At 35.7% G+C, this 26967-nt stretch overlaps 1 protein-coding gene across 2 annotated transcripts in view; it reads right to left on the reverse strand.

Annotated features, from left to right (window-relative positions):
* Nucleotides 1–26746, reverse strand: part of POF1B (POF1B actin binding protein) — a 100481-nt gene extending 73735 nt beyond the window's left edge. For both annotated transcript variants that reach the window (NM_001132070.1, XM_024240293.2), the window contains 4 exon segments: nt 6328–6408; nt 14429–14503; nt 26178–26497; nt 26642–26746. In NM_001132070.1, coding sequence (NP_001125542.1) covers nt 6328–6408; nt 14429–14503; nt 26178–26456 — 435 coding nt within the window. In that variant the 5' untranslated portion in view covers nt 26457–26497; nt 26642–26746.
* Between the last annotated feature and the right edge of the window lie 221 nt (nt 26747–26967).

A 26967-nucleotide genomic window follows, 5' to 3' on the forward strand; every position in this document is an offset into this window, starting at 1 on the left:
GAGAATAAAATACCTAGGAATCCAACTTACAAGGGATGTGAAGGACCTCTTCAAGGAGAACTACAAACCACTGCTCAACGAAATAAAAGAGGACACAAACAAATGGAAGAACAGTCCATGATCATGGATAGGAAGAATCAATATCGTGAAAATGGCCATACTGCCCAAGGTAGTTTATAGATTCAATGCCATCCCCATCAAGCTACCAATGACTTTCTTCACAGAATTGGAAAAAACTACTTTAAAGTTCATATGGAACCAAAAAAGAGCCCACATTGCCAAGAGAATCCTAAGCCAAAAGAACAAGGCTGGAGGCATCACACTACCTGACTTCAAACTATACTACAAGGCTACAGTAACCAAAACAGCATGGTACTGGTACCAAAACAGAGATATAGATCAATGGAACAGAACAGAGCCCTCAGAAATAATACCACACATCTACAAACACCTGATCTTTGACAAACCTGTCAAAAACAAGAAATGGGGAAAGGATTCCCTATTTAATAAATGGTGCTGGGAAAACTGGCTAGCCATATGTAGAAAGCTGAAACTGGATCCCTTCCTTACACCTTATACAAAAATTAATTCAAGATGGATTAAAGACTTAAATGTTAGACCTAAAACCATAAAAACCCTAGAAGAAAACCTAGGCAATACCATTCAGGACATAGGCATGGGCAAGGACTTCATGTCGAAAACACCAAAAGCAATGGCAACAAAAGCCAAAATTGACAAATGGGATCTAATTAAACTCAAGAGCTTCTGCACAGCAAAAGAAACTACCATCAGAGTGAACAGGCAACCTACAGAATGGGAGAAAATTTTTGCAATCTACTCATCTGACAAAGGGCTAATATCCAGAATCTACAAAGAACTCAGACAAATTTACAAGAAAAAACCAAACAACCCCATCAAAAAGTGGACGATGGACATGAACAGACACTTCTCAAAAGAAGACATTTATGTAGCCAACAGACACATGAAAAATGTTCATCATCACTGGCCATCAGAGAAATGCAAATCAAAACCACAATGAGATACCATCTCACACCAGTTAGAATGGCGATCATTAAAAAGTCAGGAAACAACAGGTGCTGGAGAGGATGTGGAGAAATAGGAACACTTCTACACTGTTGGTGGGACTGTAAACTAGTTCAACCATTGTGGAAGTCAGTGTGGCGATTCCTCAGGGATCTAGAACTAGAAATTCCATTTGACCCAGCCATCCCATTACTGGGTATATACCCAAAGGACTATAAATCATGCTGCTATAAAGACACATGCACACGTATGTTTATTGTGGCACTATTCACAATAGCAAAGGCTTGGAACCAACCCAAATGTCCATCAATTATAGACTGGATTAAGAAAATGTGGCACATATACACCGTAGAATACTATGCAGCCATAAAAAAAAAAGATGAATTCATGTCCTTTGTAGGGACATGGATGAAGCTGGAAACCATCATTCTCAGCAAACTATTGCAAGGACAGAAAACCAAACACCACATGTTCTCACTCATAGGTGGGAATTGAACAATGAGAATGCTTGGACACAAGAAGGGGAACATCACACACTGGGGCCTGTTGTGGGGTGGAGGGAGTTGGGGGAGATATACCTAATGTTAAATGACGAGTTAATGGGTGCAGCACACCAACATGGCACATGTATACATATGTAACAAACCTGCACATTGTGCACATGTACCCTAGAACTTAAAGTATAATAAAAAAAAAAAGAAAAAAAGATTGTCTAGGCACTAACGATGTTGATTCTCTCTTGAATATTTTGGCCATATTACTTGAAATGACTTACTGAAAAAAAACCCTCCAAATTTAGGGGACTATTATTTTCCCCAAATCTGTAAGAAAGTAAATCAAAAATTGATATAAATAAACAATTCTGTCAAAATAAGTCAACAAAATAAATTTAATCAGGGGTTTTAGATGTCTCAACAAATGAGCTGCTAGACAATTCTATTATTTTGGCACCTTCTTTTTCTCAACCTGTCCATTTGAATTGGTGCTGGATCCACCCTAAAAATTAATAGGTGTTTTCAAAGTGGCAGATCTTATAATTTTAATTGTAACAGCTAGAACCTCTGGTAGTAATTCTCACATCTAGCAAAGTATATAATCCCCAACATCTGCTTTACTGTTCCCAGGCCCCAAAACCTTGGTGAAAAAAACTTTTTTAAAAAAGATTTGCTGATTTGGCTCATTACAATTTGAAGATATCCAACTTCAAGTAGACCCTTCAAACTTTGTGGTTATATTTGTATTCATCAAATTCTTTATAACGTTGCTTACAAATATTTTCATTTTCCTTAACTCCTGTGCTTATACTCCCTCTTTCTCCTCCTATTTACAGAGAAAACCAAGATAATCTATCCAGTGAGATCTCTCTATTTTCCTGCACATCTCAAAAGTCTCTCTTTTTTGCTCCTTCCATCCACTTAAGGAAAAAGATGCATTCTCTCTCTCTCTCTTTGTTTTTCCCGAAGTCATTTCTTCATCTGTACCTGGAATCCCATTCCTTCTTATCTCTTCCAGAATATTATCCCATTTGTCTCCTTTCTCTGTTGCATCTTTAGCCTTCCTTATTACTGGTTCTTTCTATCTGCAAGTTTCCCAGGTTCACAAGATTCTCATTTCTCCTTTAGCGACCATCCATCTCTCCTTCCTTTGACCAATACCCTTCCAGAAGAGTAATCTTCACTCATTTTTTTCAATTCATCTCATCTTCTCACCCATTAACTTCTTGCATCTGTATTTTGCCTCTTATATAAGTATACCAAAACTGCTCTATCAATGTCACTATCACTTTCTTAATGGTCAAACCCTGTTCTCTAACCTCATCTTCTTAGGCCTTTTGGTCATTTGAGACGGTTGACCACCCCATGTTTGCATTTGCTTCAGTTATGGTGTGTTCACATCCCTCTCTGAAAACCCCTCTGTCTGTGAAAGTGGCTCCTTCCTTCTGTTCACTTGAAGTAGACATTTCTCAAGGTTCTGACCCAATCTTCTCCATTACCTCTTAGTGATCTCACTCATTCCCACAGCTTCAATGATACCTTTAAGAGGAATGATTCCCACATCTCTGTTAAATGTGACCTTTCTTTGAGTCATTTTTTTAACTGCCTGTTAGGTATCTTTCTGTTTCTATGCACCTAAAATGCTACTGGTTCAAATAAAACTCAAAATTTCACCCTTTTCTAAACCTACTTCTCCTCCCACTCACTTTTCAATCACTTTAAGTGGGTCACCTTACTCTCAGTGTCTCAAGCTAAAAAGCTTAGGGTCATGTTGACTTTTCTCCATATCCAGTAACTCATCAAATCTTGTTAAAGCTACCATCTAAAATAGCTGTCAGAAAAGATAGAGAGTGATGAATTAGCGTCAGAAGACCTGAGCAAGTTACACTTATTCAAACTTTCATTTCCTTAGTAGTAAAACAATGCTAATATCAAGGTTAATCATACTAATACCTTAAATACCACAATAAATCCTTCCCTGATTTCCCCCAAACAAATGTATTATCTCCGACATCTGAACTCCAATAATAATTTATCTGTAGTCCTTTCATGGCATCTATCCTACATCTCACCATGTATTCTACATAGCTATTTGTGGACCTGTCTTATCTCTTTCCCTGAGAAGAGCTGTATGCTCCTTTAATTTGGGAAACATGCCTTATTTCCCTGTTTCTGTTGAGAGACTGTATAGTGTCTTCCCCATAGCAGGAGCTTCACAACTGGAAAATTAATGAAATTGATTAGTTGATTGGAACAAATGTATTTCCTTCATTTCTGGATCAAATGTTAACCAGAATGCATAAATCCTTAGATTAAATGATAACAAATGGAGAATAAGGAAGATCAGGAACAACAAAAAAATAAAAAGGCTTAACAGAGATAGAAAAAAATAATAATGAAACAAGTGGATTGAGATTATTTTAATTACAGGAAAAAGAAAGAAAGATTAGACAAGCTGGGAGGTGAAAGAGGATGAAATTGCTATTTAGAAGGCTCAGCTTATTATAAATATTGTAATTAAACTAGAATCTTCTCCTGAGGGGATTTAAAAGAGCAAACAAAAAAGGAATCTACTTAGATAAATAAAATGGGGGGTATAGCTAAACAGGATTTTCAAGCTGCTTTGTAAAACAAGTTAGATTACTTTTCGTTTACAAAAGCATCATGAAACTTGAAATTTGTTTCATTCTTCAATAATGGAAAGAGTTAAATGATTTAAAATGACCATTTTCTTCAACCCTCTGCTGGGACTTTGTCCTGAGAGAAAAATCAATATGGCTGTGTCCAACTACAAGTTGAACAAGTTTGTAGTTGAACACAGCCATATTGATGAGGTCTTACAGGGGTAGGCTCAGTTTCTCCAATATGTTAGGTATTTGCATATATACTTCTAATTTCTCTGTTTTTGTAACTACATGTGGGTAAGGGGGTGCATAAGTATTAGATACTAATTCACTTCCATCACCAATTGTCCTTCATTTGCAAATATTTCACTCCCAGCTCTGCATTGTTCAATTTCAGTTCCAATTTTGCTCCTTCGTAATTGAATGGTTTTGCACTAGCTAAGAACTTAAATTGAAGAAGGTTGGGACCTTGTTTTGTTTACTGCTTTATCCTCCAGTTCTTAGGGCAATTTCTGGAACATAATAGGCAATCAATAAATATTTATTGAGTAAATGACTGAATTTCTCTGTGCTTCCGTTTTTTTCACCTTTTTAGGATTAACCAGGATATAATATTGAAACTGCCTAGCATGGAGTATATACCCAATAGTTATTAATTCTTTCTTTTCCCTATTAACTAAAGAATAAGGATTCATCCAAAGTCATGTAAGAATTGCTGGCAAAGTGGATTGGAATCCAAATGATAGGACATTTTAAATCTCTCTGCATATATCCTAGGCAAGCATAGCAATTCTCATACTATGAAAATAATGGGTTATCTAGAACTAACTCTGAAAGCCAGGCGTATCAAGCGCAATATGCATCCAAATATGCATATCCCCCAGATTATGCGTAAAATGAAAGAAAAAGGGAGAGGGAAAGGAAGAACAGGAATGTGTAAAGTGACTGGCCAAGTAACAGAAAAAGACACACTCTCCTCTCCCAGGCCTTTCGCATCTCCCCCTCCATACCTCCCCTTCCCTACCTCCATCCTTTTCCAGATTTATTGCGTAAATATTTGATTCTGCAAAAGGAGTAACAGGCAACTGATTTAGCTGTAATAACATGCCTTTTCAATATTTACATGGATATATGAAAACTCAAGCAAATGTCCAAAACAATCACTCCTCAACTCAGAGCCTCAGGTTCATACCGACACACATGTACAACTAGCAGCCTGCTTAGCTAAGGAGCCATGAGAAGATTATTTTTAATAAATAAGTAAATGAAGAAGAAAGGGTTTAGATACAGTAGAAGCTTAGTATATCTTCCCCACTCACCTAGAATTATAGCAAGCAGGACCCTAATCTAACCCTTTCCTTTCCACAGCTGAAGCAAATAGTTTATTTTATCTTAAAAGGGAAGGGCAGGATGGTTTCCCATCATGGCAGAGAAATAAAGAGCAAAGCAAAGAATTGTTGTAGTCCTATCTGGATCATACTGTTGCCAATTGTGAAACTGATGTCCTTACAAACTCATAGAGCCTCCTGTTGTAGCTAAAGAAGGGGTATGTGTGCATGAATGCAAATGCATATGTTGAGGACGGCTTATTATGGTGGAACCTTAGTTTGTGAAATGTAAGGATTTATATCTCAGTAAAAAAATAATAATGTAATCTTCTAAAAAACTCATTGCTGGGTACAAAAGTTCACACACCACAGGCAATAAAGGCATAGGGACACTTTTTAACTTTTGACCTTTAATTTTCATCTTCCTAGTCCATATCTCCATGGCAAAGGTAAATAGCCTGAAAACTCCAACCCCGGTGCAGCAGTTGACAGAGCTTTTATGTGAAGCTTGTAAAAGAACTTTGTCCCTTTTTTCTTTCGTTCCAAGTGCATAAAAGTCTTTTGTAGCATAAGGGTGGGGCTATAGAAGAGGAAAATCTTTACAACCCAAGAATTTCCAACCTGCTTGGAAGTATTGCATCTCTGCGTCAGAATATATAGACGCATGGTTGTCTGGCATTAAAGATGGCATTTATTGATACTGATAATCAGCAATTTACTTTGTAACTGTAAGAAAGTCCAACAATCTGATCTTAAGGATCTGGTAACTGATTAAGTCTTTTTGTTTAAGCAATTAACTTTTAAAGAATTACATGTTGGGAAAAGTTTGTGTCTTACCTGTTCAGGATTTTGTACTACATATTTCCTAATAGTGGTCTGTGGATATGTAGTAACTTTTACTGTTGGAGAATGAAGTTCCTGTGAAGAAAAGACAAAAGCTGGATATAATCATAATTATTTAATGAGCTTGGAGCTATCAATAATAATAGGGAACAATTTCCAGGGTTAAATTTTTAGTTATTTGCATGAATGATAATGTATGATTTTATGATTTAGTTAATTTTAATTTCAGAAACATGTATAAAACATGTGTTCTGTGCCCAACATTTTACTGGGTACTTGTATTATACTCATTTCATGGTATTTCATCCACATTCCAAACTATATTTGACAAGCATTTTAAAATGCTTCTTTCATTATAAATGATTACAAGAAAATAATACCTCAATAGTGATGAATTAAACCTCTGGTTTGGAAAAGACATGTTAAAAAAAATGAAAAGAGACACAAAGAGAAAAACGTGTATGTGTGTGTAGTTAAACATATAAATCTTCAGTGTGCTGGAAAGAGAGGACCATAGATATCATTGTAAAATGTTGATGGGAAAAGAGTTTTTTTCGGGGGTTCATGTAGATTTATTTATTATTTTTAACTTTTATTATAGGTTGAGGAGAACATATGCAGGTTTGTTATATAGGTAATTTCATGTCACAGGGGTTTGTTATACAGATTATTTCATCACCCAGGGACTAAGCCTAGTACCCAGTAATTATTTTTACTAATCCTCTCCCTCCCCCCACCCTCCATCCTCAAGTGTGGGCCAGTGTGTATTGTTCCCCTTTTTGTGTCCATCATTTCTCATTATTTAGCTCCCACTTATAAGTGAGAACATGCGGTATTTGGTTTTCTGTTCCTGTGTAAGTTTGTTAAGTTTAATGGCCTACAGCTCCATCCATGTTCCCACAGAAGACATGATCTCATTCTATTTTATGGCTACCTAGTATTCCATGGTATATATATATATATATACCACATTTTCTTTATCCAATCTGTCATTAATGGGCATAGTGATTTCATATCTTTGCCTTTGTGAACAATGCTGCAATGAACATTCATGTACATGTGTCTTTATGGTAGAATGATTTATATTCCTTAGGATATATACCCAGTAATGGGATTGCTGGGTTGTATACCTGGTAAGGGGATTGCTGGTAAAAGGGTAGTTCTATTTTTGGCCCTTTGAGGAATTGCCACGCTGCTTTTCACAATGGTTGAGCTAATTTACACTCCCACCAACAATGTATAAGCTTTCCCTTTTCTCCACAGCCTCACCAGCATCTGTTAGGTTTTATTTTCTTCTGACTTTTTAATAATAGTCATTCTGACTGTTACGAGGTGGAATCTCATTGTGGTTTTGACTTGCATTTCTCTAATGATCAGTGATATTGAGTTTCTTTTCATATGCTTGTGGTTACATGTATGGCTTCTTTTGAGAAGTGTCTGTTCATGTCCTTTGCCCACTTTTTAATCAGGTTGTTTGTTTTTCTCTTGTAAATTTGTGCAAGTTCCTTATAGATGCTGGATATCAGACTTGTCAAATGTGCAGCTGACAAATATTTTATCCCATTCTGTAGGTTGTCGTTTCACTCTGTTGATAGTTTCCTTTAATGTGCAGAAGCTCTTTAGTTAAGTTAGATTTTATTTGTCAATTTTGCTTTTGTTGGGATTACTTTTGACATTTTGTTTCTATGTCCAGAATGGTATTGCTTAGGTTGTCTTCCAGGGTTTTTAGAGTTTGGGGTTTTACATTTAAGACTGTAATCAATCAATCTTGAGGTGATTTTTGTATATGGTATAAGGAAGGGGTCCAGTTTCAATCTTCTGCATGTGGCTAGCCAGTTATCCCAGCTCCATTTATTGAATAGGGAGTCCTTTCCCCATTGCTTGTTTTTGACAGCTTGGTCAAAGATCTGATAGTTGTAGGTGTGTGGCCTTATTTCTGCGCTCTCTATTCTGTTCCATTGGTCTACGTGTCTGTTCTTCTACCAGTACCATGCTGTTTTGTTTACTGTAGCTCTGCAGTAGTTTGAAGTTGGGTAGCGTGATGTCTCCAGCTTTGTTCTGTTTGCTTAGGATTGCCTTGGCTATTTGGCCTCTTTTTCTCATTCCATATGAATTTTAAAATAGTTTTATTTCTAGTTCTGTGAAGAATATCCTTGGTAGTTTAATAGGAATAGCATTGAATCTATAAATTGCTTTGGGCAGCATGGCGATTTTAACAATATTGATTCTTCCTATCCATGAGCATGGAATGTTTCTCCATATTTGTGTCATCTCTGATTTCTTTGAGCAGTGTTTTGTAATTCTCATTGTAGAGATCTTTCACCTCACTAGTTAGCTGTATCCCTAGGTATTTTGTGTGTGTGTGTGTGTGTGTATGTGTGTATGTGTGTGTGGCAATTGTGAAAGGGATTGCATTCCTGATTTTGCTCTCGGCATAATTGTTGTCCGTGTATAAGAATGTTAGTGATTTTGCATATTGATTTGGTATCCTGAAATTTGGCTGAAGTTGTTGATCAGCTTAAAGTAGTTTTTGGCCAAGACTATGGGAGTTTCTAGATATAGAATCATGTCAACTGCAAACAGGGATAGTTTGATTTCCTCTGTTTCTATTTTAAAGTTCTTTATTTCTTTCTCTTACCTGTTTGCTCTGACCAGGACTCCCAGTACTATGTTGAATAGGAGTGGGGAGAGAGGGCATCCTTGTCTTATGCTGGTTTTCAAGGGGAATGCTTCCAGCTTTTTCCCTTTCACTGTGATGTTGGCTATAGGTTTGTCACATATGGCTCTTATTATTTTAAAGTATGTTCCTTCAATACGTAGTTTATTGAGACTTTTTAACATGAAGCAATGTTAATTTTATCAAAAGCCTTTCTGCATTTATTGAGATAATCATGTGGTTTTGTCTTTATTTCTGTTTATGTGATGCATAGCATTTATTGATTTGTGAATGTTGAAACAGTGTTGCATCCCAGAAGTGAAACCTATCTAACAGTGGTGGATTGGTTTTTTGATGTGCTGCTGGATTAAGTTTGCAAGTATTTGGTGGAAGATTTTTGCATCAATGCTCATCAAGGATATTGGCCTGAAGCTTTCTCTTTTTTTTGTTGTGTCTCTGCCAGATTTTGGTATCAGGATGATACTGGCCTCATAAAATGATTTGGGGAGGAGTCCCACCTCTTCAATTTTTTGTAGTACTTTCAATATGAATGGTACCATCTCTCCTTTGTACATCTGGTAGAATTTGGCTGTGAATCCATCTGGTCCTGGGCTTTTTTTGGTTGTTAGGCTATTTATTACTGATTCAATTTTGGAGCTCATTATTGGTCTGCTCAGAGATTCAATTTTTTTCCTGCTTCAGTCTTGGGAGGAAAAATGTGTCCAGGAATTCATCCATCTGTACTAGGTTTTTCAGTTTCTATGCATAGAGGTGTTTGTAGCAGTTTCTAATGGTTATTTTTATTTCTCTGAGGTCAGTGGTAACATCCCCTTTGTCATTTCTAAGTGTGTTTATTTGGATCTTCTCTCTTTTCTTCTTTATTAGTCTTTCCAGCAGCATATCTGCCTTATTAATTTTTTTGAGAAAACGAACTCCTGGATTTGTTGATCTTTTGAAATTTTTTTGCATCTCAATTTCCTTTAGTTCAGCAATGATTTGGTTATTTCTTGTCTTCTGCTAGCTTTGGGGTGGGTTTGCTCTTCATTTTCTAATTCTTTCTGTTGTGATGTTAGGTTGTTAATTTGAGATCTTTCTAACTTCTAGTTGTGGGTGTTTAATGCTATAAATTTTCCCTCTTAACACTGCCTTAGCTGCATCCCAGAGATTCTGGTATGTTGTATCTTTGTTCTCATTAGTTTCAAAGAACTTCTTGATTTCTGCCTTATTGTCATTATTTACCCAAAAGTCACTCAAGAGCATGTTGTTTAATTTCCATGTAATTGCATGGTTTTCAGCGATTTTTAAAACTTTGACTTCTATTTTTATTGTGCTTTGGTCCAAGAAGGTGTTTGGTATGATTTCAGTTCTCTTGCATTTCCTGAGGATTGTTTTATATCTGACTGTTTGGTGGATTTTAGAGTGTGTGCTACGTGATGATGAGAAGAATGTATATTATGTTGTTTTGGGGAGGAGAGTTCCGTAGAGGTCTATCTGATATATTTGGTCAAATCTTGAATTCAGGACCTGAGTATCTTTGTTAATTTTCTGTCTTGATGATCTGTCTGATCCTTTCAGTGGAGTGTTGATATCTCCCACTATTATCGCATGGGAGTCTACATCTCTTTGTAGGTCTCTAAGAACTTGCTTTACGAATCTTGGTACTCCTGTGATGGGTGCATATATATTTAGGATAGTTAAGTCTTCCTGTTAAATTGAAATCTTTACTATTATGTAATGCCCTTCTTTGTCTTCTTTTTAATCTTTCTTAAAGTCTGTTTTGTCTGAAATTAGAATTGCAACCCATGCTTTTTTATTTTTTTTTTCATTTTCTTGGTAGATTTTTCTCCATCCCTTTATTTTTAGCCTATGGGTGTCATTGTATGTGAGCTGGGTCTCTTGAAGACAGCATTTTTTAGGGGGAGTCTTGGTTCTTCATCCAGCTTGCCATTCTGTGCCTTTTAACTGAGGCATTTAGTCCATTTACATTCAAGGTTGGTATTGAAATGTGTGCATTTGATTCTGTTATTATTTTGTTAACTGGTTATTATGCCGGCTTGTTTGTGTGGCTGCTTTATAATGTAACTGATCTGTGCACTTAAGTATGTTTTTCTATTGACTGGTAATGATCTTTACTTTCCATGTTTAGTGCTCCTTTCAAGATCTCTTGTAAGGCAGGTCTGATGGTAACAAACTCCCTTAGCATTTGCTTATCTGAAAATAATCTTATTTCTGCTTTGCATAAGAAGCTTAGTTTGGCTGGATATGAAACCCTTGTTTGATGATTTTTTTCTTTAATAATGTTGAATATAGGCCTCTACTCTCTCCTGGCTTGTAGGGTTTCTGCTGAGAGGTCCACTGTTAGCCTGATGGGGTTTCCTTTGTAAGTGACCTGCCCTTTCTCTCTAGCTGCTGTTAACATTCTTTCTTTCATTTCAACCTTGGAAAATCTGCTGTTTATGTGTCTTGAGGATGATCTTCTTGTGTAGAATCTTGCATGGTTCTCTGTATTTTCTAAATTTGACTGTTGGCCTCTCTAGCAAGGCTAGGGACGTTTTCATGGACCATATACTCAAATGTGTTTTCCAAGATTTTGCTTTCTCCCTGTCCCTTTCAGAGTTGCCAGTAATTCATAGATTTAGCTTGTTTACATAATCCCATATTCCTCAGAGATTTTGTTCATTCCTTTTCATTCTTCTTTTTCTTTATTTTTGTCTGACTGTCTTATTTCAGAGAGCCAGTCTTCAGTTCCTGAGATTCTTTCCTTGGCTTGATGTATTCTTCTTTTAATACTTGTGATTGCATTGTGAAATTCTTCTAGTGTGTTTTTTCAGCTCTATCAGATCAGTTAGGTTCTTTTTTTTTTTTTTTTTTTTACTAGCTATTCCACATATTGGCTTTTGTATCATTTTATTGTGATTATTAGTTTTCTCAGATTGGGTTTTGCCATTCTCCTAAATCTCAATGATCTTTATTTCTATCCATATTCTGAATTCTATTTCTGTTATTTCAGCCAGTTCAGCCTGGTTAAGAACCCTTGTTGGAGAACAAGTGTGATCATTTGGAGGACATAAGCCACTCTGGCCTTTTGAGTTGCAAGAGTTCTTGCATTGGTTCTTTCTTATCTCTGTGTGTGGGTGTTCCTTTAACTGCAGTGTAGGTTGACTACAGTCAATAGACTTCTTCTTTGGATGTCTTCACAGGGCTGAGGTTTTGTGCAGGGTCTAAATAGCTGACTTCTTGTCTTTGGTTTCACAGGGGGTTATGTTAGTGAGGTATTGCTGTTGAAGCTTTGGGTTGTCATCCAATAGGTGGCGCTTAGGCATGGTGGTCTGTTGGTAGGCTCCTGCTCTGTCCGGTTGCTCCTCTGTTATTTCCTCACAGTTGCAGCTATGCTCCCTCTCAATGCCCTGAAAGTGTGGGCTCCTCTCCCACTTGAGTGCTGGCTATAGACTGTGGCTTGGCACTCCAGGGATGTCCATTACAGCTCTATGGCGATATCAGTGTTTGTTTTCTTCTCAACTTGGAGGCAGCAGAGAGGACCTTAGCAGTGGTTGTGGCCAAAGGTCTTTTACTTGTCTCCTTGGGGCTCCACCCAGGGAGATACAGGTCAGCAGTCACTCAGTGCTATCAGCCCGGGATGGGGGTTCTGTGCTGTAGGCCTAAGTCGGGGGTTCCCTGCCTGGTAATGAGCAGGTGAGTGGTTCCATGGCAGGGAAAAGAGTTAATATCATCCATATAAAGAGAGTTCTTATATACCAATGAGAACAAAATCACACTTACAGAAAAATGAGCAAATGACATGAACAATTTATAAAAAATAAAAGCAAATGGTTAATAAACTTAACAAAAAGTGTTCAGCCAAACTAGGAATGAAACATAGCAGAAGAATGCCATATTTTTACTGGAAAATTTAAAAAATAATGCTGATGAAGGTTCAGTAGGGCAGGTATTCTCTTATGGAGAGGGGAAAGATTGAATAATCATCCATAGGCTGGAATATGTAGCCATTAAATAATGATCTTGGATAATACAAATTTATATTAAAAGCTCATAATATCATATAAGTGAGAAAATGAGGATATAAAACTGTATATGTGGTATAAACTCAATTTTGTATTTGAATGGAAGAAAACACAACAAAATATAAAGAGTAGTAATCTCTAGGTGGGGGAAGGAATCATGAGTGATTTTTGTTTTTGCTTCTTTATATTCTTTTATAGTTCTAACATTTTCTACAACAAACACATATTTTCATTATCAGAAATAATATGTACAGTAAACCCAATTTTAAAGCCCTTAATTATGAAAAATAAAATAGTTAATACAATTTTTTGACTGGATTTGAGTGTAGTCAACACCCCTGTGATTTAAGTGAATCAATCTCACTTCACTGGTCCTGTAGGGCTGCATTTCTAAGTCAATTATAACCTTTATCCCACTGTCCAGTGGTTTGTTATGTATGTGGCCCATGCTAGTCTGTGAGCTCCTTGAAAATAGTGATTGTGTCTAATTTATCTTTGTGCAATATGTGGCACATACTTGGTGTTCAGCAAATGTAAGCTGAGTAAGTGCATTACTCTAATTGACCTAACTCTAATCTAGACCAAACTGAGAAGTGGTAGGGAAACTTTTCTTTGATAATCTTCTTATTTTTCTGCATAATATCATATTTTCCCTGCTGTGCTCAAGGACTAAAGACCAGTTTTTGTTCATTTGTCTCCTCACTGTCCAAGTTCACATCCTGACCCCGCATCTGGGTCAGATTGTTTCCTTAAAACAGCATCTCCCGCCTTCCTACACTCTAAATCCCATAACCCCTTTACTCCTCTTTCGTGTAACAACAAACTTAGTGTGCTTTATATTTTGCTTTCTTCGAATTTACTTTTTGATACATGGCAATTACTTAATGAAACACATATTTCAATATGCTGTTTATTATTATAGCTACCTTTTGGATACACAACGCCTAGATTGAAGAATAATCCTAAAAGTGGGATTATTAGGCCATAAAGGCTAAGGAAATAGATCCTTGTGTGTCTTTCAAATCATACACCTATAAGAAGAGTTAGTTATGACTCTATAACTTATTCTCTCTGAATATGAACTCATAATACTATCACTCATAAAGCCAAGTCTTCAATCAATCTGAGATCTCGTTATTTCACCCATACTCACTTGGCTAAATTAAACTGCACTCAAACTAAAAGCAGTTAGATTGAATAGGCAATGAAACAGAAGAGTCTGATTCACAGCACTTGTTTCACATTACTTTTATGGGCTGAGGTGATTCTCATATATGAGAATCCTCTTTCATATTTTATGATCCTCACATGGTGTGAATGTGTAAACTCTTATGAGGGTCTAAAGATTGCTTACATACATGAAGACTTCCATATAAAAAAGAGGAACAAATCTAATGTAATTCACAACTTCTTTTACCTGTTCAGTATTTTGGGTTATATGTAGAGTACTTGGGGCACATGTAGATATTTTTAAAGTTGGAGAATGGAGTTCCTGTTAAGAGAAACAAAAGGGAGTTCAGAAATTATTTGAAAGTCTTAAGTTCCCATGGTATTTTTTCGTTATTTTTATAATAATGCGGTTAGTCAGAAATAAGAGCATTATTTAGTGCTTTCTTAGATAATGTCCATCTTTCCAAAGAACTAAATTACTTTGTTGTCTTCTCACATAACCCAAAGATAAAAGAGTTTCTAGAGTGCTTTCATAGCAATACATTCTACTTGTACTGTTAGGTTGCATTCTTTTTGTTTCCGCTTCAAGAACTCTGCATTCATATACACCCCAATGTTATTATATGCTTGCAATTAACAAGATATAATATTTTATCAAACAAAACTTTTCTTTCAGTATTTGTTTTATTTCTTTTTTAAAATTCTTATACATTTAAGGGGTACAAGTGCAGTTTTGTTACATGGATATTTTGCATAGTGGTGAAGTCTGGGCTTTTAGAGTAACCATCAGCCAAACAGTGTACATTGTACTCATTAAATAATTTCTCATCAAATGACATAAAATTTAATAATTATCAAACCAAGAGATAGACACCCCATTCTTCATGATGTGCTTATTTCACATTGCATGCCTGTATCAAAACATCTTATGCACCCCATAAATATATACATTTACTATGTGCCCAAAATTTTAAAAATAAAATAAAACTTAGAAAAAATAATTCTCAAACCAATATAAGAAACTCCCTTTGAAAACTCAACTAAGAGTAATTTTAAGAGTAAATTTTAAAATACCTTTGAAGAAGGTAGTTTGAAGAGTAAATTTAAGAGTAAATTTCAAACTACCTTTGAAAACGCAACTAAGAGTAATTAATTTTAAATCAATTCAAGCTAACTCTTAATTATGCTTTGTCTATTCTGCTTCTAGTCTAATTTCAAAGAGTAGGCTCTGTTGTTAAAATAACCTGTAAAAGTGAAAGAATATAATCTTTTAAAATGGTCCAATAAAATGATCAATCTATCCATCACGCTGGCATTGTTTACATATTTCCTCAAAACCAACAAAACTGCAATCACTTCATTAGTGTGCAAAGAATTGATGGCATTACTCAATCTCCCCATACCTTACCATAATTTACAATCAATTGGCACAACTCCAGTATATTTTCCTACAAAGGTATAAATATTTTTTCTTTAGAACAAGGGAACTATTAAAAATCAGAATCATTAATTTACAAGGGAAACACTGACAGACTCATACAGAACTATAGCTGTAATGTAGGTGTTACGTGTGTTCTTAAAACAGGACTATGCATTTACTCAAACTGCCAAATGTTCTGAATTCTTTCTTGTTGTTGTTGTTGTTGTTGAACTTGTAACATTTTCATCCTCCGCCACCCTATATATCAACAGCAATACTGCAGGCTCAGTATTTCTAGGAATCTTTTGCATATGTTCTCAGATTTTCTGCTAATAATTGAGAAGACTTGCTCAGACAAATGCAGAGAATTACAGTTTATAGACAAAACAGGTACACATTATCCAGTTTAGGAAAATGGTTATAAATACAACCATGTGCAGGCAGGTTTGGCCCACAGACCCAAGAGGAGCAGATTCAAGAAGACAAGAAAAAAGAGGCGTGCTCTTTAGTTATGGAGTAACACATGAACACATTCTTAATATAAACATTTATATAGATAAGGTTAAAGACCTTCTCTTGACCATCTTCCCTCCACTCACTTACCTAGAAGTGACTATTGTTGTCAGTTAAGGTGTCTTTACATAAATACCTATGTATAAATAGTAATATGATTGCTTTTATTGTTCTACAACTTAAACCAAATAGTGTCTCTTGTATTATGTACTAGATACATATTTTAACTCACTATTTTCAATTAATAGTATTCCAAAATGCTTGTTTTATAGCTTGTTTTTATGTTTTCCTACCAATTAACATTTATATTATTTCCAGGTTTCCACTGTGCTGCAATGAGCATCCTTGTACAACATGTTTCTTTAGAATCCCACACAGAATTGGGATTGCTGGGGCATGGAGTATGTGTGTTATTCATTTGAACAGATACTGCCCAATTAATTTCCCAAATTTGACTATGATAATTATACATCCACCAGCAGTGAGTGAAGGTATTCATGACTAGAGGATGTTTGGTCTGTTTAGGCTGGGGCTAATAATATTATACTAGTATCATTCTGAGAAGACAGCTATGCACATGGCTAGTATCTGATAGCTGTTGTAGAAATGATAGCTCTGTCCTTCTTGTAACCAATTCAATATGATGGCATTAGCAAATGAAACATAGCAAACCTTACTAGCCAACTGGACTAGCTTTTAAGATACAAAAGAGTACTAAGAAGTTTTATAAATCTGCAGAAATTTAAACAAATAGGAATACACACACATCACACATCACAGATAAAGACATTTATTTATGCTAGTATAAGCAGTATTACTTTATTCAGATGTTAAGATAATAGACATTTAAATGGCAAACAGTTGTATTTGAGCAAAGACTAGTCTTGCCCTAAAATGAAGGCATTCTTTAATCTTCTTATATGTGGAAAGCTGGAACATTAATTCCATAGATTATAATGTACTCAATTATTTTTAGCCCTACTTCAGCCTTCATTATTAGAATTGATCATCTAGACAAATGTGGCTTTCCCACGCAACCCTCATGGAAACATTAGAGAACAAATGTAATAGGTTCAAAAATTACAACATTAAAATGTAGCTTAATATGAGTCAAACATATTTAGACATATGGTGTTGACCAGCATGAATTTAAATTGCATCAGTATGGATTTAGGCTGATCATAAGGGGGAAAACCTCTCTGAAAATAGGTTTATTAATTCCAGAAAGACTTGCTAAAGAAAACCCCTTTTCCCTGGAAGTCTACAAAATTAGGTAAGATGGTGTGAGTAAATGTCCAAAATGAACAAAATCTTGATGTTGAAAGGTACTTTCAATGGCATCAAGATCTAGGCAAGATTGCAGCAAGTCATCCCATAAATAGCCATTGACCATTCCATAGAAAGTGATCCAAAATATTTTTGAACGAATGAATGAAAGGAGATCTTAGTTTTAAAAGCACTCCAGGAATAACAATCCAAATCTCCCTCTTAATAATCTGTATCAGTCAGTGTTTAATTTTGTTACTCATCTGTATATAGCTTACCTAAATCCTTCATGTTGAAACTATTAAATTCAATGAACAGTCATGTTTTTTGTTTTTATGCCTTTTGTGCCACAGCCCCACATTCCTGATGACCAAATAATTGAAGGCGATAATGGGGTGGTGGTGGCTATCATGACATAGTGGAAAAAGTGCTAGACTTGGAGTCAGGAGCCCTGGATTTTATTCCCATTTATATTACTAGCCACTTTTGTAATACTGGTCAACTCATGTTCTCTCTCTGAGATTTGTTTCCTTATGTGAGAAATGAGAAATGGGATATGGGTGTGGGCGAGTGTGGATTAGAGGATCTTTAAGTTCGTTTCTATTTCTGACATTCTGTGAATATAAGAGACCATTCCCAACTTATTTTTCCATACAAACAAAACAATTTCAAATTTTTTAAACTTGTCAGTATTGTTTTCCTTTTGATGATGATTATAATGATAACTAACACCTATTAATAGCTTTCTATGCCAAACATGTTACATAGCTCATTCTCTTTAACACGCAAAATAACCCCATAAAGAAGATACTATTATGACCCCATTACATACACAAGTAAAGTTAGACAGAGGTGGGATAGGTAACCAGATGGAGATTACACAGCTAATGCTAAGGTGCTGGAATTCCAACTCAGCATGACTCCAGAACTCATGCTCTTAATCACTATATTTTGCCACTTTTATTGTTGCCTCATTATGTTTTCTGTTTTTCAAGTTGTGTAACCTAATTATATGGTTAAGTTTGACTAGTCCTTATAACAGAAGGTCAAATACTGGGACTTTTAAAATTATTCACTGTCAAAAGCAACTTTGGAGGCCTGAAAATAAGACACCCACCCACAAGTGGCTGTGTGAGAGAACAGCCTTGATTAGATAATTTAAGCTTCCATAAACTCAATAGAATTTGTAAAACGTGTGATATATTTACAGAGTGTACTCACAAGCCTCTAAAACTCAATAAACCATTGAATTTTTGTTTAATACTCATATCATCTAATCTCTTCAATTTTGCAGGAAGACCTTACTTTTTCTGATAAAATATTCAGCATTTTGTTTAGTCACTTATTCCTGTGGGTCAGACTTGCTATATACACAAACATTATACTTTATTGGCAACTTTAAGTAGAGTCTGATGAAAAAGAATTTGGGGCCGGGCGCAGTGGCTCACGCCTGTAATCCCAGCACTTTGGGAGGCCGAGGCGGGTGGATCACGAGGTCAGGAGATCGAGACCATCCTGGCTAACATGGTGAAAACCCGTCTCTACTAAAAATACAAAAAAATTAGCTGGGTGTGGTGGCGGGCGACTGTATTCCCAGCTACTCGGGAGGCTGAGGCAGGAGAATGGCGTGAACCCGGGAGGCGGAGCTTGCAGTGAGCCGAGATCTCGCCACTGCACTCCAGGCTGGGCGACAGAGCGAGACTCCGTCCCAAAAAAAAAAAAAAAAAAAAAAAGAATTTGGTTTATAATTATGTGGGCTTGGTTCTAACATATACAGGTCCTTTTTTTTCCTGCACTGCTTCAAGTAATGATTTTCAATTTTGGGAAAGTTATAACAGCTCTCTTCCTCGTATTCTTTCTTTACTTTTTATGAAGTACATAGGGCATTACCAATTTTAAGACCAGAGTAGATTAAAATCAGTCTGTTTTGGGGATAATTTCGTTACATCACTTGAGATAATTGTCCATACCTTTGTACACACTAAATCTGAGCTAGGAAACTCTGGTTTCCCTAGAGAATTCATTATTCACAAAAGTATATCTTATTTCCAATTATTTGTTAAAAAAGCTGTTTTCAGGGGAACATCACACACTGGGGCCTGTCAGAAGGTGGGGGCCTAGGGGACGGATAACATTAGGAGAAATACCTAATGTAGGTGACAGGTTGATGGGTGCAGCAAACCACCATTGCCCTTGTATACCTATGTAACAAAACTGCCCTTTCTGCACATGTACCCCAGAACTTAAAGTATATATACATGAATATATTTTATTTATATTTATATATATTATATTATATATACTTTATGTTTGTTTATATATATACATATATATTTGTATATATATACACATATATATACATACATATATACACATATATATATACATATATATATACTTTAAGTTATATATATACTTTAAGTTCGGGGTAAATGTGCAGAAAGGGCAGTTTTATATATAAGCTGTTTTCAGAGTTAAATCAGATGATGTGCAAATGGCCTAAATGTCTCAGTTATTTACTTTAGTGAGAATGCTTTTGAGTAGCTCATTGCAGTAGAGAAAGAAGGGAAGGCAGAAGCTCAAAAGGTGTCATTCTCCTTTGATAAAAGGAAAACCTTAAAAACTTAATATATACCCTGAATTCTAGGATTATTTCAGAGCAAGACCTCGAAAACTAGAGGGAAAACTATTTTTGTCCTCTAATGTATTTTTGATATTTTCCATTCTGATAATGGAACATTAGAATGGGAAAATATACAGTAAGGGTAATCATCAAATGTTTTGTTGAAATAAAAAATGTGAACTAATTTAAACTGAAATCATGAATATCTAAAGTTAATTAAGGGAGATAGCTGATGTAATGAAAATATCAGGAGCTGGTTTCTAAACTCAGGGCATTCACTAACCAGCTGCACTAAATAGACAAGTTATTTTGAGCTATTCGAGTCTCAATTTCCTTATTTGTTTAACAGGTAAATAATACACAATGAATATTGTCTTTATTTGTACATTGTACAATTTGTACAATAAACATAATAATGCTTGTTTTATCTAATTTTTGAGGTTCTAGTAAGTTGTTTACTAGGTAATCATATACATGGAAGAGTTGTGAAAAACAAAAAACCCATGTATTAATATGAAATATTATTTTCACTGGATTGATTATATATGTGACTAAGTTACTAACTTGCAATTTCTTCACTACTTATTGTGTAGTGACATTGAAAGAGATACAAATGATGAGTAGAATATAAACTCTATGCTCTCATGGTTATAATCATGTAGGGGATAAACACTATGAGTACAAATAGGAATTAAGTAGACTATCATAAGACCTATAAGAAGTTCACCAGGTGAGTTTTGAGGGCTAAGAGATAACTTCAACCTGGGGCAATCAGAGGATCAGAAGGTTACACTTGAGGAAACGCTTGAAAAATTTGTATAATTTCAGGATGTCTAGATTGGTGAGGGTGAGGAGCAGGAGCAGTTCAGTTGTAAGAGCAACGGAGTGAAAGACATAGCTGTGGAAAATTGGGGACTTTATTTAGAGAACAATCATTTACACTTAGCTAAAACATAGGACACCGGAAGTAGAGTTCCAGGAAGTTCCATAGGAGCCCTATCATGGAGGGTCTTGAAAGTCAGACTAAGCAATTTATAGATACTTAGTGTCATTGAAGGTTTTTGCAGCAGAGGAGTGATATGGGATGTGTATAGGGAATTTAAGCAACTTTTCTAGAGAACATATTCTTAGGTGTAATTAAAGTTGTGGAGATTTTAAAATGAATATTCCTAGGGATTCCAACTAGACTGCTTCATAGTTCTATTCTGCCAAAGTTCACCTCATGATTGCATATTTATTTACAGCTCTTCCTGAGACATTCCACATAGACCTGTTTGGGCATTTTCTTCATACAGTTTTCTCTGCAATTCGTCTCTAGACTGCAAAATCTGAACCTCTTCAGTCAAGACCTGTTGGCTTCATTTTCCTGTTGATAGCTCTGGTCAAAGAGCTCAAAAGCCTGGTGTAAGACATACAAGAGAGACTGAAGGTAATGAGAATTAAATCATAGAGAATATTACATACGTAGTGCAGGCTTTGTTTCTAAATATTTGGAAACTTGTTAACATGAAAGTATCACTCTTTTATGTTGTCTAATTTGAATTTTCAAACTTTACATAGAGACTAATATACAGTATAATATTCCATGAAGGAAAACCATGCAAGGTTTGTGTATGCTCCTGTTACTCCCAATGACTATGAGAATCACTGAAGATAATAATAGTGAATTACAAATACTCTAGGCTGAACAGTTTCAAAAGAAGCAATATCTTTAAACACCACCTGACATTTATGCTGACAGAATTTGCCAAGGCAAACCTCCATTTGAATAAATTCCCTGAATAGTATGGGAGATGTTTTTGTTAGGATCTTTCAAAGCCATGTAACATAGTTAAACACCTGTCTCAGGTTATTGTTGAGATGTTATACTGAACTTATATAGCAAGAAACACGTTATTTATAATAATCTCTCTTTAGATGAAATAAACACTTCTTTTATTTAGGATAAAATCTGTGTTTCTGTTGTCATACAAAGAAAGCAACCGAATGTATAATAGAACTACTTCCTGTTCCTCCTTCTCTCCAACCCAAATCCCTCATTTAAGAGGTCCATATTGGGTTCTTTCTCTTCTTTTTTTGAAGAAAACTAGGAGATAGAGAAAAATAAAATATACAGTCTTTTTGCAGTGCATGCTTTCTGTCTTTAAAAATTATGAGTATATATACTTTATTGAAAATCAAAAAGGGACCTCTACTGGGATAGCTCCTGGTGTGAAGAAAAAGTTGGCTGAAATATATTTACTAATAAAAGTTTTAACTTTTAAATAGGGCTTAAGAGCATGGCAAATTCCCCATTTGTTTTGTCATGAACTGTTAAGAAAATAAACTTGAAAGGACAGTTTCCCTCTCTTCCACTTGCCACCCTCACATCTTGCCACACACACACCGTGACAGCTTATGAGTGCCTTTGACTGAAAACAGGCCCAGCAATTTATCAGACCTCCCTTAAACAAGATACAATTGCCATGGGCATTTTCACTCAGCAATTAGCTGCACTCTCCAATTTCTATAGCTTCATTTAATTGTAAGCACAAAAGAGGAGACCAAAGCTGAAAATGCAACCCCTTTATCCTATGACCTCATTCTTTTTTCAGGCAGCGTACTTCCTTGAACAATCATTCACTTTAGTGACTACGCCCTTGAACAACAATTTATCAAAGCAGCACACCCCTCCCCACAGAACGGGAAACTTCTCTGATAGTGTATAGAAATCCTGGAAGAGTAGAAGAGTTATCCACAATCTTTGCAACCAAAGAAAAAGCACAAAAAAATCATATAAACAATGGTAAGCCCCAGCTGAATAATTGTTGAGAACAGAGGTCATTCGTAAACACACATTTTCCCCCAGGCTGCTCTCTAGAGTTTGTTTGCAAGTTTCAAATTCAAAAGAATGGCAACCCTTATAACATATACACTAAAATAATCCTTCTCTCACAAAAGCATGTTTTACTTGATAAAATGCTGATGGTCACAACACAAAATAATCCTTTAAAATGAAATATAGATAGACACATAGGACACCTACAGACCAGGCTCTGTATGTCTGTCCTAAAAATGAACTCTCTCTGGACAGGTTAATGGTATTTATCCAGAAAATCACAGTGTTTGCTAAAAAATAGGCACTTAATAAACATGTATTCAGTGAATGACTGGTATTTAAAAATATTTTATTTTAATCCATTTTTTCTCTCTCACAACAGAGCTGCTCTGTATACGTGAAAAATATCTTGAACTTCATGAAAACCTTAATTAGTGGAAGGAAAGAATGTTAGCACAATGAGTAATTCATATCAATGTTGCTCATTTAAGGCATTTCATTTTGAGTTAATGATGGTAGGTTAACAGCTAAGCTTTGTAAAAGATTGAACTAAGAATTTTTGTTTTACTTTAAGCTTCTAGAACTCTATTTATTTGCAAGACCACATTCAGTTCTAAAATGCATCTGAGACCTTGATTATATCTGTGTTTGACTATACGTGTTCATGCAGATAAACCCAGTAATTTTAATTCTACAATTAATTTAGAAAATTTCACCAGCAACTGGTTTCTACACTTAATTTTCTCTGAGAAACACTCTATCAATCAAACAAAATAATAACCAAAAAACATAAAATATATGTTTAATTAAAGAAACAAAGTAACATTATATATCTAGAGAAATTTAAAATATATTTATATCCATAAACACCATTTTAGTGCACAAGAGGTTAAGAGAATAAAAGCATGTACTCAAAAGCTAGAAATGGAAAATAAAGTGCTACAAAAAACATTTGATTAAATCGAAAATGCCTACTACATGACCTAAAATTATGATTCAGGAACAAAAGCAGAGTAGCATCAATTTTGGTTTCTCAAAGGCAACATATTTTACTACTGGTAATATTTATTTTAAAATCTCATGAATTCCCTGAATGTCTTCCAAGAATGAAAAGGCAAAAAACAAAACAAAACAAAACAAAAACAAAGTAAAAGTTTAACTGAATTCATGATGATCAACCATTGATTGTAAGACCAATTTTTCTTGCTGTCATAGTCATAAACTCTGGTATTAGACTAATTGCTACACATCAACTCATCTGAAACATGGTTTATTAAGGATAGACTTTATTGAAACATAAAGTGAATTAAGGGTTTTTGAGTAATATGTACTGCTTGCTCATGCCTGTCATGGTACATTATACATACCATCACATTATACTCATTTCATTAGCATAAAGGTAATTTCAGATCAAATCTGGTTCCTACTTTACATGATGCCACAATGCCATTCCATCAATAAACAGGGAGAAAGGAAAATAAAATAGAAGAGTTTCCTCGTCATATTCTTTGTGGCAGCTATCTAAAAGCTGTCTTGCCAAGTTCTCCTTTAGTGGATTTGTGAATGCCCTTTGATATCCAACTCAGTTTGAAAATTTATAGTCAAATATTCTTTCTTCTTGTTTCACTAAGGAATTAATACTTCTTTTTTCCCTTTACCACATAGCTTAACTTTCACCTTTCTCATTTTCTAACAGCACTTACTTTTCGTCCTTTTCCATCATAAATAACTTCAGACTTCACAGAGCCCTCCATTCTAATCTTTTATCCCAGTTTCTGCAGCTGCACTTTCTACCCCTGGGTTGTTTATAAACTCCTCTATGGCGAGCTACATTTTAGGATGGAGATAGTCCATTTTTAAGGATCACTTTGGCAAACGCCAGGTAAAATAAGGAAAATCTTGTAAAAAGCTCAACCAACTTGATCCTGAGTTATTAAAAGGGGAAGCTGAACCAAGGAGTAAATAATAAAAGATACTCCTAAAAATTGTTCGGTAGCCAATATTTATAATTTGTCAAATTTCAGCTTTTAAATATCTATTTACCTTTCTTTTACTAGCAAGTTGACAAAAAAGGGGTCTAAATATGTTTAAATAGCTATGGCAGATAGGATGATTTTAGGATTCCTAAGATAATAGTAATTGTTTTTAACCTTCACATTATTGTTTTTGAGCTACAATAAAACAAAGGTGTCATTCATTTTGTTCTGCATTAGCATGTCAATATGAATATTGGAATGCACATTTGCATTATTTTTATCACTCATGCAAACTAGTATTTATGACCTTTATATTTTTCTTCTCCTTGACCTCAGTATAAGTGGAGTTTTTCTCAACCAGTTGAGAAATGTTATTTTATATTCTACTTAAATTTGTGGGTTTTGGAAAAACAATATGTATTATTCCTAATTGGTAATAATAATGTAACATAGCATCATATCCCAATGACTGCTTTTTGAGATTTTTGTATCTTAAAAACATAATTTCAGTTTGGACAGAATTTTCCAGAAAGCTTAAAACATGCAAATTTAATGTAAAAGGAGTCAGAGGATAAAAATACACATAAAGCTGTTAATTTTATATAGTCTTGCAGTGTTACCTTGTATTTATTGGGAAGGTTATTAACACAGGTATTGGTGCTAAGAATAACTCTTAAGAAACAAACGTATTTCATTTTATGGGATGTCTTAGAGTTCCATCTTTTGTAGCTTTCATGTAACAATTGCTTACATCTTGCCTTCCTCAATCCTATATCCACTCTTTCAGTACTCTTTCTACAAGTATTCCATAACTTATTCACCTAGGCTGTACAATAAAAAGTGTGTCATTCTTGGAAGATGAAACACATATGACAATTCAGACATCTGCACCTCTCACTTATCCTGGAGCAGCTATACTATTTGCTGAGCACAAATAATTGCTTATCACTCAGACATGCCACAATACCTTTATCACCATATTTGATACCAAAAAAAAAAAAACCCGTTTGCTTCTGATATGAAGTGAATAAGTAGGAACTTGTTCTAATAAAAATATACTGTACTCAAGTTGAGAACTGCTTTGCAGTAGGGGCAAAGGGATTCCTTGAATCAGATCTTTCAGTCAGATCAAACAGAAAATGAGCCTTCCTATACTATGGTTAGATTATGAAAATCAGTGAAACCCGGAAACAAACAACCACAGACACTAGTAAGTGAAATAACAGCCAAGAGATGAATTTGGGTGACTGTCCAAGGCATATATAACTGCAATCCACCAAAAGATATCCTGTGGAATAGAGGCAAAGAAGCAGAAAGGAAGAGAAATCAGGTTGAAGATTGCCCTTCTCCACTAGTCTGGCATAGCTTTCTTTGTTGTACCTGAGAATGGTCGCTCCAAACCAAATTTTGGTAGGAGGAGGTGGTTTTGAGAGGGGAGAGCACTTCCCGTGAGTTGAAGGGGTCCAAGGCCTGCACCACCTTGTTCATGGGTCCACTGTAGGTCCTCACTCGCTCATACACTACATTTTTTTCTGGAGGCTGCTGGGCTTGGCTTGACTGATGGTAGCAGTGATAATGCTGGGGCTGGCACTGCAGCACCTCTGGGAGCTGTGTTCCACAGCTGCTGCTGCTCGTCTCACTCCAATAGCTCGAGCTCATCTTCTTCCAGTGGTCAGCAAGGGACCTCCCAGATGTTCTACCTAAGGAACAAACAGAGAAATATAATGGAAAAAAACGGCAGGCAAGCAGGCAGGCAGGCAGGCAGACAGACACACGGCACACGTGTGGAAATCACTTATCAAAAACTTCTGCCAATAGTGGTGCCGAGAAGAGAAGAAAGCTACCTGAGCAGCAGCAAGAGCAGGTCTGGCAGCTACAGAGGAAGCAGCAAAATATTTGAGCTCAAATGGAAAATGGAGCCACCCTGTGACATTGCTCCAGGAAATGGTACTGACACGCCCTTAGGGGCGGATTCACTTAGCAGGTTTACATGCCAGTAGAGGCCCTGCCTTGCCACGGAGATAGCTACAAGGCTGCCCAGCAGGTAAAGGAGTCTGTGAAGAGCAGAAATGCAGAATGTCAGGGATGAAGCCAGAGTTTCCAAGCACATGGGCTTAAAAATTCACAAAGACATGAAAATGCAAAAAACTTGCTAGAGAAAAAAAGTCAC

The sequence above is a fragment of the Pongo abelii genome, chromosome X (genome assembly GCF_028885655.2).
Source record: "Pongo abelii isolate AG06213 chromosome X, NHGRI_mPonAbe1-v2.0_pri, whole genome shotgun sequence".
NCBI lineage: Eukaryota > Metazoa > Chordata > Mammalia > Primates > Hominidae > Pongo > Pongo abelii.